The sequence below is a fragment of the Chanodichthys erythropterus genome, chromosome 5 (assembly GCF_024489055.1).
Source record: "Chanodichthys erythropterus isolate Z2021 chromosome 5, ASM2448905v1, whole genome shotgun sequence".
Classification (NCBI taxonomy): domain Eukaryota; kingdom Metazoa; phylum Chordata; class Actinopteri; order Cypriniformes; family Xenocyprididae; genus Chanodichthys; species Chanodichthys erythropterus.
Genome location: NC_090225.1, coordinates 6,922,824 through 6,936,207, shown reverse-complemented (window position 1 = coordinate 6,936,207; position 13,384 = coordinate 6,922,824). Strand labels below are relative to the sequence as shown.

The 13,384-nt window shown below is 37.0% G+C and overlaps 1 protein-coding gene across 1 annotated transcript; it reads left to right on the top strand.

The window, feature by feature from the left end:
• The first annotated feature begins 1,036 nt into the window (after positions 1-1,036).
• On the top strand, positions 1,037-12,995 carry cpxm1a (carboxypeptidase X (M14 family), member 1a). The gene is made up of 13 exons (XM_067385819.1): positions 1,037-1,317; positions 4,473-4,582; positions 4,670-4,809; positions 6,141-6,225; positions 6,442-6,592; positions 6,715-6,803; positions 6,881-7,004; positions 8,495-8,691; positions 8,944-9,123; positions 11,109-11,403; positions 12,053-12,192; positions 12,285-12,387; positions 12,655-12,995. Exons 1-13 carry the CDS (start codon positions 1,059-1,061, stop codon positions 12,963-12,965), a joined length of 2,184 nt encoding a protein of 727 aa, XP_067241920.1. The 5' UTR covers positions 1,037-1,058; the 3' UTR covers positions 12,966-12,995.
• The last annotated feature ends 389 nt before the right edge of the window (positions 12,996-13,384 follow it).

Genomic DNA, 13,384 nt, shown 5'->3' with positions numbered 1-13,384 from the left:
ATCACAAAACATAGATCATCCAGGTAATCACACACAGTATTATGGTTCACATAGCCTACTTATGAATGGGGTTATTTTAATAAATTCAGCTTTTTTTCTTTTTTTTTTTAGTCTTGTGGACTATATGTAAACATATTTTATGTAAAATATCTTACACAGGACAGTACTAAACAAAAAATAACATGCATTTTGTATGATCTCTCTTATTTTGTTAAAATTATTCACATTTTCACAGATTCTGCAAGTGGTTCACATACTTTTTCTTGCAACTGTATAGTCTTTAGATTATTTATTAGACGACTTCTTCTTCTTCTTCTTCTTCTTCTTCTTCTTCTTCTTTGCTGTTACGCTTTCAAGTGTTGGTTGTGCAAAAACCTGTCCCATATCATGTTTTCATAGTGTAACCACAAACTGCAAAACCAGCTGTTCCCAGAAAGTGTTAATAGTGTTCAACATGCCTAAACAAGAGATGTGAATATAGCACAAATCATGTGACATGTAGCTTCATGGAGTAATTTAACACCTCACTAGTAGCATAAACATGTAAACAAACATGGTCTTCTGTGTTAACCCTGACATATAGCCTAAAATAACAGTCAAAAAAAGTTAAAATGGAACAATTTATTTAACTTTAAGACAAATATTATAAAAAAAATAAAAATAGCAGAGCCTATGTCTTTTATGTTTCATATCATATTTGATTGGCTACATTAGACTTTTATTGTCCGTATGTTACAGGAGAATATCACTGGAGGATGATAAACACCTCAGTTTTACTCGGAGGTGCAAACTGAGCAAAATGTAGTGCGTGTTGTTATTTGACAATTTTTGATCATGTTGATTATTTAGAGGCTTCAGAAATTGATGTATCAAATATGATGGGCTTTACAGGGTTAAAACTACGCTTGACAACACAATCACGGTCCACACGGCGTCTATTCTACAATATACGGTAGTGGCGGCAGTCTGGTTTAATGTTACGGGGCGTTCTTCCAATATCTGACTTTTAAATTCTGCTTGGAGTCTTGGATAAGAATATAGGTTACTGAAGAAGGAAAATGCTTATGCAAAGCGTACATATTTGTGGTGCAATAATACTTTGCATTACACACCACTGTCTTTCATCTGAAAATCAGACTGTCAGTAATAATGTTACTAAATCTGAGTCTAACGATTTAAAGTCAATATTTAATCTGGATGGAAATGTTACTAAAAGTTTGGAGAAAGCAAACCCTGCTGAAGACCACACTCAAGCGCAGAGGAATACCAGTGAAGATGGAGAACAGATGAACAAAGAGACCCATGGAGTAAAACCAGGCGAGTTCATGATCAATCTGCAGTCCTTTTATGTCACGGCGTTATCCCCTTAAGATTAAGTTAACTCTATTTATGACAAAGTGATTGACACTTCAACACATTTCGTGCAATTTCTTTCTTCTGTGGAACATAAAAGAAGATATTTAAAGAAATTTGTAATTTCTATTTTATTTTCCATGCAATGGAAGTCAATGGTATTCAAAACCATTGGTTACCAACATTCTTCAAAATATATTAATTACATGTTCCAAAGAAAGTCAGGTTTGGAGTGATGTAAGGGTGAGTAACAGAATTTTCGTTTTTGGGTAGATTATGCCTTTAAGTTGACCCGATAGGTTACAAGTATATTTTGCAGTTTCACTAGTCATTGTTCATTATATACTAGTACTTATTTCAATAGTCACTAGCAGTGTTGGGGAAAGTTAGGCCCCTTTACAATATTGCGTTAATCCCTAAAAAAAGTAACAGTGGCATGAAAAAGTATGTTAACCACTTGCAGAATCTGTGAAAATGAGAATTATTTTAATTAAATAAGAGGGATAATAAAAAATGCATGTTATTTTTTGTTTAGTACTGTCCTGAGTAAGATATTTTACATAAAAGATGTTCGCATTTAGTTCACAAGACAAAACAATAGCTGAATTTATTAAAATAACCCCATTCATAAGTATTTGAACCATTGATTCTCAATACTGTGTGTGGTTACCTGATGATCCACGACTGTTTTTATGTTTTGTGATGGTTGTTCATGAGTCTCTTGTTTGTCCTGAGCAGTTAGACTGAGCTCTATTCTTCAGAAAAATCTTCCAGCTCCTGCAGATTCATCAGTTTTCAAGCATTTTTGCATATTTGAACCCTGTCCAGCAGTGGCTGTATGATTTTGAGATTCATCTTTTCACACTGAGGATAAATGAGGGACTCAAACACAACTATTAAAAAAGGTTCAAACATTCACTGATGCTCCAGAAGGAAACACGATGCATTAAGAGCCGAGGGGTGAAAACTTTTGAATTCAAATATCAAGGTAAATTGTACTTAATTTTTCTGCCGGGAAACATGCAAGTGTCTTCTGTTGGTTCTGAAGGGCAGTACTAAATGAAAAACAATGATATTTAAACAAAATAAGAAAAATTGTGACATCTTCATCCTGTTCAAAAGTTTTCACCCCTCGGCTCTTAATGCATCGTGTTTCCTTCTGGAGCATCAGTGAATGTTTGAACCTTTTTTAATAGTTGTGTTTGAGTCCCTCAGTTGTCCTCAGTGTGAAAACACAGATCTCAAAATCCAACAAGCCACTGCTGGAAACGGTTCAAATATGCAAAAATGCTTGAAAACTGATGAATCTGCAGGAGCTGGAGGATTTTTCTGAAGAACAGCTCAGTTTAACTGCTCAGGACAGACAAGAGACTCATGAACAACCATCACAAAACATAAAAACAGTCGTGGATCATCAGGTAACCACACACAATATTGAGAATCAATGGTTCACATACTTATGAATGGGGTTATTTTAATAAATTCAGCTATTGTTTTGTCTTGTGAACTAAATGCAAACATCTTTTATGTAAAATATCTTACTCAGGACAGTACTAAACAAAAAATAACATGCATTTTTTATTATCCCTCTTATTTAATTAAAATAATTCTCATTTTCACAGATTCTGCAAGGGGTTCACATACTTTTTCATGCCACTGTAATTGAGTTACTTAGTTACTTTTTATATAAGAAAGTAATGGGTTACATTACTTCTGCGTTACTTTTTCTTACCTGGGCTGGGCTTGCTTGTTTTTTAATAACAACAACAAAAAAGTTATATTTTTGGCAAATGTTAGGGCCCTTTCACACCAAAAGTGAAATGAATAAGCTTCAGGCTGAAGGAAATGCATATTTGCATATTTACTCCTGTACAGTAGAGGGCGCAGCTCAAACAAACCTTTCAGTTGTGCTGCTATTCTGGATTGAAGAAGAAGAAAAGGAAGTTCAACATTCTTATTTCTAAATATAAAGTAATTTTTCCTTCTTAGTATGGTTAAATTGAGTCATTGAAGGTCAGCAGCAAAGACATTAGTTAATAAAGTGAGATTAAATACATAAAGTATATTTGTCTAATTTAATGTACTTTATTACAGGTTTGCGTAAAATTCTGAGATTGTATTTCACTTTTCATTTTGAGGAATACTAAATGTTTTGTGCAAGTGAGATGAATAAATGCATGTTCACATTAATTGTGGAACTACAATAACCATCAATTTCACACATATTTCTCTCAACATGGGGAAGGGAGAGCTGTCAGTCAATAAATGTGAAAAAGTAACTTGCGTTACTTATTTGAAAAAGTTAAATTGAAAAAGTAATGCGTTACTTTAGTAGTTACTTGAAAAAGTAATCTGATTACATAACTCAAGTTACTTGTAATGCATTACCCCCAACACTGCTCACTAGTGTTTATTCAGCACACATTAGTAGTATCTATTCAGCACATACTAAGTCCTTTAATGATAGTCACTATGCACAATGCTTAATGTTTTGCAATGTGTTACAAACTTCTTTATAACAGGATTTGTTATCTGGTCTCATGTGTTTGATATCAGGCTGTATACTTAAGAGGAAATTAGTTCAAGAACTGGTGGGAATACAGAAATGCTTAAGCAACAAACATGATGCTGATTCACCAGACTTTGTTTTAAGCAACAATAGTGAATCAGTGTGACATTTGTTTGCTCAGCATTCCCGTATTCCCACCAGCTCTTGAAGTAATTTCATAAGCACACCAATTGAACACCCTTGGAGAAGAGAGAGAAATGATTGCCTATGCTTTAAAAATAAAGGTTCTTTATTGGCATTGATGGTTCCATAAAGAGCATTCATGGAAACTTTCTGCTGCACAAAAGGTTCTTTATAGTGGAATTATCTGCTCTTCACTTTAAAAAAAATGGTCCTTTTAGAACCTGGTCACTGGTTATTCTTTTTCAGAACTCAAAATGGTTTGCTGTGAAAATGCCTTTTTGGAACCTTTATTTTTAAGAGTGTACTATCATGTGATTCTTTAGAGCACACTCACTGTTATCTTTCATTCAAACATTCTTACGCTCCTCTCTGGCTTAATAAGTAATTTTTCATCAGCGTTACATTTGTTTGTCTCAATCTCTATTAGATTGTCCACCGCTGGGTTTGGAGTCTCTGAAAGTCTCAGATGATCAGTTGGAGGCTTCCTCGTATTGGAGCGTCGGGCTCGGCCCTCACAGAGGACGCCTTAACATACAGGTCAGCCCACTGTGTGTGTTTGTTTAAGAAGATTTTGAAGGTAGATTCAATGTACTATGTTATGAATTTGCATACGTGTGTTTGTAGTCTGGTCTGGAGGATGATGATGAGTATGACGGAGCGTGGTGTGCTGGGGTGGAGGATCAGGAACAGTGGTTGCAGTTGGATGCTCTCAGACCGACACTCTTTACTGGCGTCATCCTCCAGGGCAGAAACTCTATCTGGAGGTCATTGTGTATCTTTGATCATCATTATCATCACAGTTGTCATACACACTTCATTAGTTCCTGCTAGATAGCAGCAAATAACTATAATTATTTTTTTCTTCTCCAATTTTCTGCAACTAATCATCTCTAACTGCTAAACACAGACTCGCTCCATTCCAACTTTGTTTTGTAAATCATTTCAGCCATGTGGTGTGCTAACCATTATGATTTTTTTTTATATTTGCATAATGAATTGCAGTTGGTATTTCGTTTCTTACACATATTTACCATCACATTTGCCAACTTTAAGGCCCATTCACTCCAAGAATGATAACTATATTGGCGTCCAAACCAACGAATGATAACGGTCCATTTTAGTGTCTGAAAACATTGCATTCAGTTCACACTTAATTATATTATTTTAAAGGTCCCGTTCTTTGTGATCCCATGTTTCAAACTTTAGTTAGTGTGTAATGTTGTTGTTAAGAGTATAAATAAAATCTGTAAAATTTTAAAGCTCAAATTTCAATGCCAAGCGAGATATTTTATTGAACAGAAGTCGCCTACATCGAACGTCCAGTTTGGACTACATCCCTCTACTTCCTTCTTTAATGACGTCACTAAAACGTCACTTTTTTGACTAACCTCCGCCCACAGGAATGCACAAGAGTTGCGTTTGTAGAGTGTGTTTGTCGCCATGTCATCGAAACGCTGTTATTTTCATCCCGCAGTTTAATCACCGGGTCTGATTACGGCTCAAATTGATAGGGTAAAATTAAAGACATGTTTACAATAACACTGAGCGCATGCATCTCCACGTTATGGTAAGAGGCGTGACCTTTCCGGGCAAGATGTGCTAAGCTGCTGTCGAATCACAACACAGGAACCGCTGGCACAATCAGAACTTGTTACGTATTTCTGAAGGAGGGACTTCATAGAACAAGGAAGTCATCAGCCCGTTTTTATGACAGTGGAAACAGCGGTATATAGATAAGTAAATTATGTGAAAAATACTGTGTTTTTTTACACGCGAAACATGAACACGATATATTGCACACTATAAACACAATCAAAGCTTCAAAAAAAACACGAAAAACGGGACCTTTAAGGAATATTTCCATAATAAGTACTGCTGAAGTGTACTTCTTTTTCACAAGGGTCTGCTTTTACAGGATGTTTACAAATGAAACCCTCTTTTCATTACATTCGTCTTGCCAAAAGTCTTTATTTGTGTGTGTGTGTGTGTGTGTGTGTGTGTGTGTGTGTGTGTGTGTGTGTGTGTGTGTGTGTGTGTGTGTGTGTGTGTGTGTGTGTGTGTGTGTGTGTGTGTGTGTGTGTGTGTGTGTGTGTAGCTTGAACTGGGTCCGCACGTATAAGGTGCAGTTCAGTAATGACTCATTGGTCTGGCAGCCCTGCATGAATGGATCAGAGGAGGCTGTAAGTTTATGACTTTTATAAGTACTGCTAACCTACTTTTGTCAACTCTGCACCATGAAGTTTCCCTGTAGATTTCTGTGTAAGACATGACTAAGAAATGTGTTAAGCATATAAATCTTTAAAACCTATAGTCTGTAAAGTGAATTTTACCCATGTGTCATATTTTTTCTTTTCTATATGTGTACTGTCTTTCCTGATCTCAGAATCTCTGTGCAGGTGTTTATTGGGAATGAAGATTTGGAGACGCCAGTTTTGGCTCTGTTTCCCGAGCCCTCGGTGGCCCAGTACATTCGCATTAACCCACAGACCTGGTTTAGCAATGGCAGCATTTGCCTCCGCGCTGAAGTGCTGGGTTGCCCAATGCCAGGTTCAACATTACACTACTGTACTTTGAAATATTTGGGTCAAAACCCTATTTGGGGTAACCCTATATGGTTGGGAGGGGCGGTAAGACTTTTAAGCAGTTTGACAATTTGTCTGTATGTGTAGATCCTGACAGCCTGCAATTTTCTGAAACTGAGAGCGGATCCACAGATGACCTCGACTTCAGACACCATAATTATAATGAGATGAGGAAGGTTAGAGTGATTTTAGACCTTCATATTCTTACTGCTTATTCATGTAAGCGAACTAACACAAGTCACTCTCCCTCTAGTTAATGAAGTCTGTGAATGACGAGTGTCCGAATATCACACGGATCTACACTATTGGGAGGAGCTACACTGGACTGAAGCTTTATGTTATGGAAATATCCGATAACCCAGGAAAACATGAGCTTGGTAAGTGTTTGTTATTCAGATCCCTGAATCTGATAGACCACACCACACACATATATTCTGGTGCAATAACCAATTATGGTTTTTGCAGAGAATTCACTGTTCATGCCCTTCTAATGTTTTCCTTTTAACACAGATAGAAGAAGATGTTTTCTCTTTGCTTGTAGTCTTTATTTTGCCCATTCATCATACCTTTATGTAACATGTTGTAGTCACACATCTGCTTTTCATCATTCATTTGGCCAGAGTAAACATTCCATCATTGATCAGATGCTGTTATGCTTTTACTGAAGACACATTGTCAGCGGTTTGACTTCTCTAATCTCTTTATAAAGGTAGAAAATGTTCCAATTTCAAATGTTCATTTTTTCATAATACAATTCCTGGTGGATAAAGACTCTAATCCTGACCTTATTTTATCCTGCATGCTGTTTCACTCTGAAATACATCACATAATGGAAGTAAAAGGGGGGTTTTAAAGGTGCCATCGAATTGAAAATTGAATTTACCTCGGCAAAGTTGAATAACAAGAGTTCAGTACATGGAAATGACACACAGTGAGTCTCAAACACCATTGTTTCCTCCTTCTTATATAAATCTCATTCGTTTAAAAGACCTCTGAAGAACAGGTGAATCTCAACATAACACCGACTGTTACGTAACATTCGGGATCATTAATATGTACACCCCCAATATTTGCATATGCCAGCTCATGTTCAAGGCATTACACAAGGGCAGGACGTCTGGATGTGCACAGCTGAATCATCAGACTAGGTAAGCAAGCAAAGACAGTAGCGAAAAATAGCAGATGGAGCAATAATAACTGACATGATCCATGATATCATGATATTTTTAGTGATATTTGTAAATTGTCTTTCTAAATGTTTTGTTAGCATGTTTCTAATGTACTGTTAAATGTGGTTAAAGTTACCATCGTTTCTTACTGTATTCACGGAGACAAGAGCCGTCGCTATTTTCATTATTAAACACTTGCAGTCTGTATAATTCATAAACACAACTTCATTCTTTATAAATCTCTCCAACAGTGTGTAATGTTAGCTTTAGCCACAGAGCATAGCCTCAAACTCATTCAGAATCAAATGTAAACATCCAAATAAATACCATACTTACGCGATTAGACATGCTGCATGACGAACACTTTGTAAAGATCCATTTTGAGGGTTATATTAGCTGTGTGAACTTTGTTTATGCAATGATAGAGTCGAGAGCTCGGGAGGGGGCGGAGAGCACGCAATTTAAAGGGGCCGCAGCCTGAATTTCTAATTATGCCTCAAAATAGGCAATAGGCAGTTAAAAAAAATAATTAAAAAAAATCTATGTGGTATTTTGAGCTGAAACTTCACATACACATTCAGGGGACACCTTAGACTTATATTACATCTTGTAAAAAAATATTCGATGGCACCTTTAAATGAATTAATTTTCCGAATTGTACACATTTTATTGTTTATGATTTCACTGTTTGCATATAGGTGAGCCGGAGTTTCGCTATGTTGCCGGGATGCATGGGAATGAAGTTTTGGGCCGAGAGCTCTTGCTAAATCTCATGCAGTACATCTGCCATGAATACAACCGAGGCAATCAGCGTGTCATACAGCTGGTAAAAGACACACGCATCCATCTGTTGCCATCTATGAACCCAGACGGATATGAAACAGCCTATGAGAAGGTAAGCCAAAACAGAAAAACTGATGTGAGATGAACATTACGTTCCTAAAAATAAAGGTTCTTTATTGGCATCTGTGTTCCACAAATAACCTTTAACATCCATGGAACCTTTCCATTGCACAAAAGATTATTCATAGTGGAAAAAGGTTGGTCACACTTTAGATTAGGGTCCAATTCTCACTATTAACTAGTAATATAACTAGTTCACTATAGTGTCTTCTATTTGCATTTGTGCATCTGTTTGGTTCAACAGGGCTCAGAACTCTCTGGCTGGGCTCTTGGACGCTACAGCTTTGAGGGCATTGACATGAACCATAACTTCCCTGACCTCAACAACATCATGTGGGATGCTCAGGAGTTGGCCACGGACAAGAGGAGAGTGAGCAACCACTACATTCCCATGCCAGAGTACTACACCTCAACCGAAGCATTAGTACGTAAGCATTGTCATGCTTGCTTGGTACACACTTATAATATGTGTAGTCTACTTATAAAAAACTTTGGGAACTTCTCTCTCACACTGTATGACGTTACAGAAAACTAGTTGTGCAGTTCCGTTCACATGGCAGGGCTTCGCCAATAATGAGGTTTTGAGTCCTAAAAGTTTACGGGTGTAAGTTTGGTTATCGAATGCAGATGTCACTACTCTGAACCTCCATATATAAGAATAATTATTTTCAGAATTCAAATTTCCTGATAATTTACTCACCCCATGTCATTCAAGATGTTTATGTCTTTCTTTCTTCAGTCAAAAAGAAATGAATGTTTTTGAGAAAAAACCTTCCGGGATTTTTCTCCATATAGTGGACTTCACTGGGGTTCAATGGGTTGAAGATCCAAATTACAGTATCAGTGCAGCTTCAAAGGGCTCTACATGATCCCAGACGATGAATAAGGGTCTTATCTAGCAAAACGATCAGCCATTTTCTAAAGAAAAGAAAATTTATATACTTTTTAACCACAAATGCTCGTCTTGCACTGCTCTGCGACTCGCCATGCATTACGTAATCAGTTTGGAAAGGTCACGTGGTTAAAAAGATCCTTATTCCTCGGCTGGGATCATGTAGAGCCCTTTGAAGCTGCACTGACACTGTAATTTGGACCTTGAAATTTGAAACTTTTTGATTTGGTCCACTATATGGAGAAAAATCCTAGAATGTTTTCCTCGAAAACCTTAATTTCAAATTCTTGGATGACATGGTGGTAAATTTTAATTCTGAAGTGAACTATATATCATTTTCGTGCAGCCAGTTGGTCCTGTAAGTCTGTGCATTAAGAGTCCCTGGTTGTTTCATTATTTTTCAAAAATAGTATATACTGTTTGTTAAAAGAGTCAAAGTTTTTGGCTAAGAAAACAGCCGAGCCTTGAGCTCTTTCAGTGGTTTCTGTCAGTGTATAATGTTTGTTTTATTTGGATTTAAGGGTCACATTCATTAAAGTTGGCATAAAATGTATGTTGCAGCAGTCTTTGTTTCCTTAATGTGATTTATGTCCAAATAAAACTTCTCGAACGAGGTCAAATGTAGGGCTGGACTTGACTTTTGTCCATTGGGAATTGATTGGATTGTTAGATGGTTTTGGTTGTTATTGCTGTGATGTCATGTGAGTGACAGGTCGCCCCGCCTCCTCGTGCCAGTAAACACGTCATCAGAGAAGAGAAGAGATGTCACTGCAAGAGGGAGGGGAAGATATTTTGGTAAAGATTACGAGGGCACGTGAATTTTAAAAAGTAATGATGTGCACAGTATAATCATTTATAATTAATACCTCAATATTCCATTTATAATGGTCAGTTTGGATTTGATGGTGACTTTTACCCTTTCGATAGACTTTTAGTCTTTGCCTTACAGAGGAGGACACGCTATGCACATGGGAATCAGGGTCAAGCAGATCTGTGAAGAATGTGAGCACTTCCTCTCAGCTAAAACTCCCTGTGCTGGGCCTCCGATAGAAAAACACACCACAATACACAGATTAGAAATGAAATTCACACTTCATCATGAAAGATGATAGAAGGAGACTTCAAATATGAAGAAACGCAATAAAAGGACACCAAATTATCATCTTTTCTTTGGATTATGAGATTATTATTATAGGCAAGGAGTCACTTTTGTGGCTGGGGGGAGGGGCAATGGGGGACAGACTCACACTGAAACCAGACCCTCTTATTACAGTCTTAACCACATGATAGCAGTTGTGTCCATATAGTTAATCAATCTTTTTGTATAGTAGGCTACATATTATATAAATGTATTTTTATATACACTACCAGTCAAATGTTTGGAATAATTAGTCTCCATGGAAAAAAAAAGATAATTGTAACTTTTTATCTCACAGTTCTGATTCTTTTTCTCACAATTGTGTACATTATTTTCTATTTTATATTGTACTATATATTTGAACACGTTCATGTTTAAGGTTGCCCCGGAGACGCGTGCTGTAATCAGCTGGATGCAAGATATCCCGTTTGTACTGAGTGCTAATCTGCATGGGGGAGAGCTGGTGGTCACTTACCCTTTCGACTGCACACGTGACTGGATCCCTCGCCAGGACACACCCACCGCAGACAACGATTTCTTCCGTTGGTTGGCTACCGTCTATGCTTCAGCCAATCTGGTGATGGCAAACCCAGATCGGAGGATCTGCCACTCAGAAGACTTCCAGCAGCACAACAACATCATCAATGGGGCCGACTGGCACACTGTTCCAGGGAGTGAGTAAACATCACAGACACACAGACATGCCCAATGTGTGCAACTTCATCCATTTCTGGAACTTCATTCATTTGCAAAATTGTTTTTGCTTAATATATTTATTAAACTTTTAGTAACATTATAAAGATATAGGAGAATAGTGAAAATATTGTTCCCACTCCACCGCCAACCTCAACACCAAAAAGAAAGAAGGGAAAAGAAAATAAATAAATTAAATTGAAATTAAACAAACTAAAAAAAAAAACTAATAAAAAAACTTAATACATAGAGGGTAATACAAATTATGTCTAGCAACAGTGAACTTTCTAAAAGTAAATTTTAAGAGATGACACAGGCCTATTCGAACAGTCAAAATCTTGAAGAATATATTCAGGAGAATTATGTAGACTGTATATATTCAGATATTAGTTGTGTTCAATATGGTGGACTAAATGTGCCATTAAAAATAAAATGAAGAAATTGTTTATTAATCTTACATTTGAAAATTGATTAATGTTTACATTTTTATTTTTGCATTAATACACTGATAATTTTCATTTTATTTTTAAGAGGCAATCCTAGTTTCGTGCTCATTATATAAAGACTTTATGTACTGAGAAGTTTCAATGTCATATATTCTTTTTCTTATATACTATTTTTGCTTTACAGGCATGAATGACTTCAGTTATCTCCACACGAATTGTTTCGAAATAACTGTAGAACTGTCCTGTGATAAATTCCCACATGCCAGTGAGCTTCCTGTCGAATGGGAGAACAACAAAGAGTCTCTCCTGCTGTACATGGAGCAGGTCAGTTCATTTTCCTTCTGTCCTATATGGAAACATGATCCTAATGGATCCTACCCTTTTCCATTTTTATCTGCTCTCTCGCTCTTCTGCAGGTGCACAGAGGTGTAAAGGGCGTCATCAGGGATAAGGACACTAAGGCTGGCATTGCAAATGCTATCATTAAGGTGGACGGCCTGGACCATGACATAAGATCTGGTATACCTCTAAAATCAATTTGCCAAATTAACTGCATTAAAGAGGACCCATTGTGCTTTTTTACATTTTCAACTTTCTTTAATGTTGCCGTTTGAGCATGAAAAAGGTGACCAATCACAACACACCCATCAGCATGAAAACCGATTCTAGTAGACCCCAAAAACAAAATCAAGACTTTGTAAAAGGGCATAATACAGTTGGCCCCCTTTAAACATTTCAGTTTTGTCAATACAGGGATATAATAATGTTTGATTCATATGTTTGCAGCTCTAGATGGTGATTACTGGCGTTTGCTGAACCCAGGTGAGTACAAGATAACAGTGTGGGCAGAAGGCTACTTCCCCCGCATCCGCCACTGCACTGTGGGGTCAGAGCCCCATGCAACCATCTGTGACTTCACCCTCACCAAGACTTCACAGGATCGCCTAAAACAGATCCTGGCAAGTGGTAGAAAAATTCCCCGGGATGATCAGGTACGGATCCGAGCCATGCGAATGCGCAAACTCCGCATCAGCACCAAGATTCTGAACCGCCGTCGAGAACAACAGCAGCGCCTTAACAAAGTTAAACGGAAGTGAGCAGCTCATTTATAAAACAAGAAGCCGGTCTGTCACAGGTTGAGGGACGGTGACATTTAAGAGACACTGAGATTGTCTGCTGTTCAACATTTGAATGTTTTTTTTTAACCACTAACAGATTTTTTGAGCAAGACTCTGAGATTGTAGCTGGTTTTCTACACTCAGAATATGATATTGATGATATCATAATAAAGCTAATAAAATATTTTACAGAAAGCACATCTTAGTTTCTTCAACTTAATTCAGTGATGTATAGAAGCTTGTTTCTGCCACTTAATAATTCTGACTTTATTTCTCAGAATTGTGAGTTTCTAACTCGCAATTGAAAATTTAAATCACAATTCTGAGGAAAAAAAGTCAGAATTGCAAGATGTAAACTTGCAATTGCTAGAAAAAAAAGTCAGAATTGTTATTTTTTT

What these genes read in the sequence shown, in the direction of transcription:
- cpxm1a (XM_067385819.1), top strand. Translation starts at nt 1,059, where the DNA reads ATGCTTATGCAAAGCGTACATATTTGTGGTGCAATAATACTTTGCATT. An exon ending in GACCCATGGAGTAAAACCAG is followed by an intron (nt 1,318 to 4,472) that starts GCGAGTTCATGA and finishes AATCTCTATTAG; the next exon opens with ATTGTCCACCGCTGGGTTTG. An exon ending in CCCAGGAAAACATGAGCTTG is followed by an intron (nt 7,005 to 8,494) that starts GTAAGTGTTTGT and finishes GTTTGCATATAG; the next exon opens with GTGAGCCGGAGTTTCGCTAT.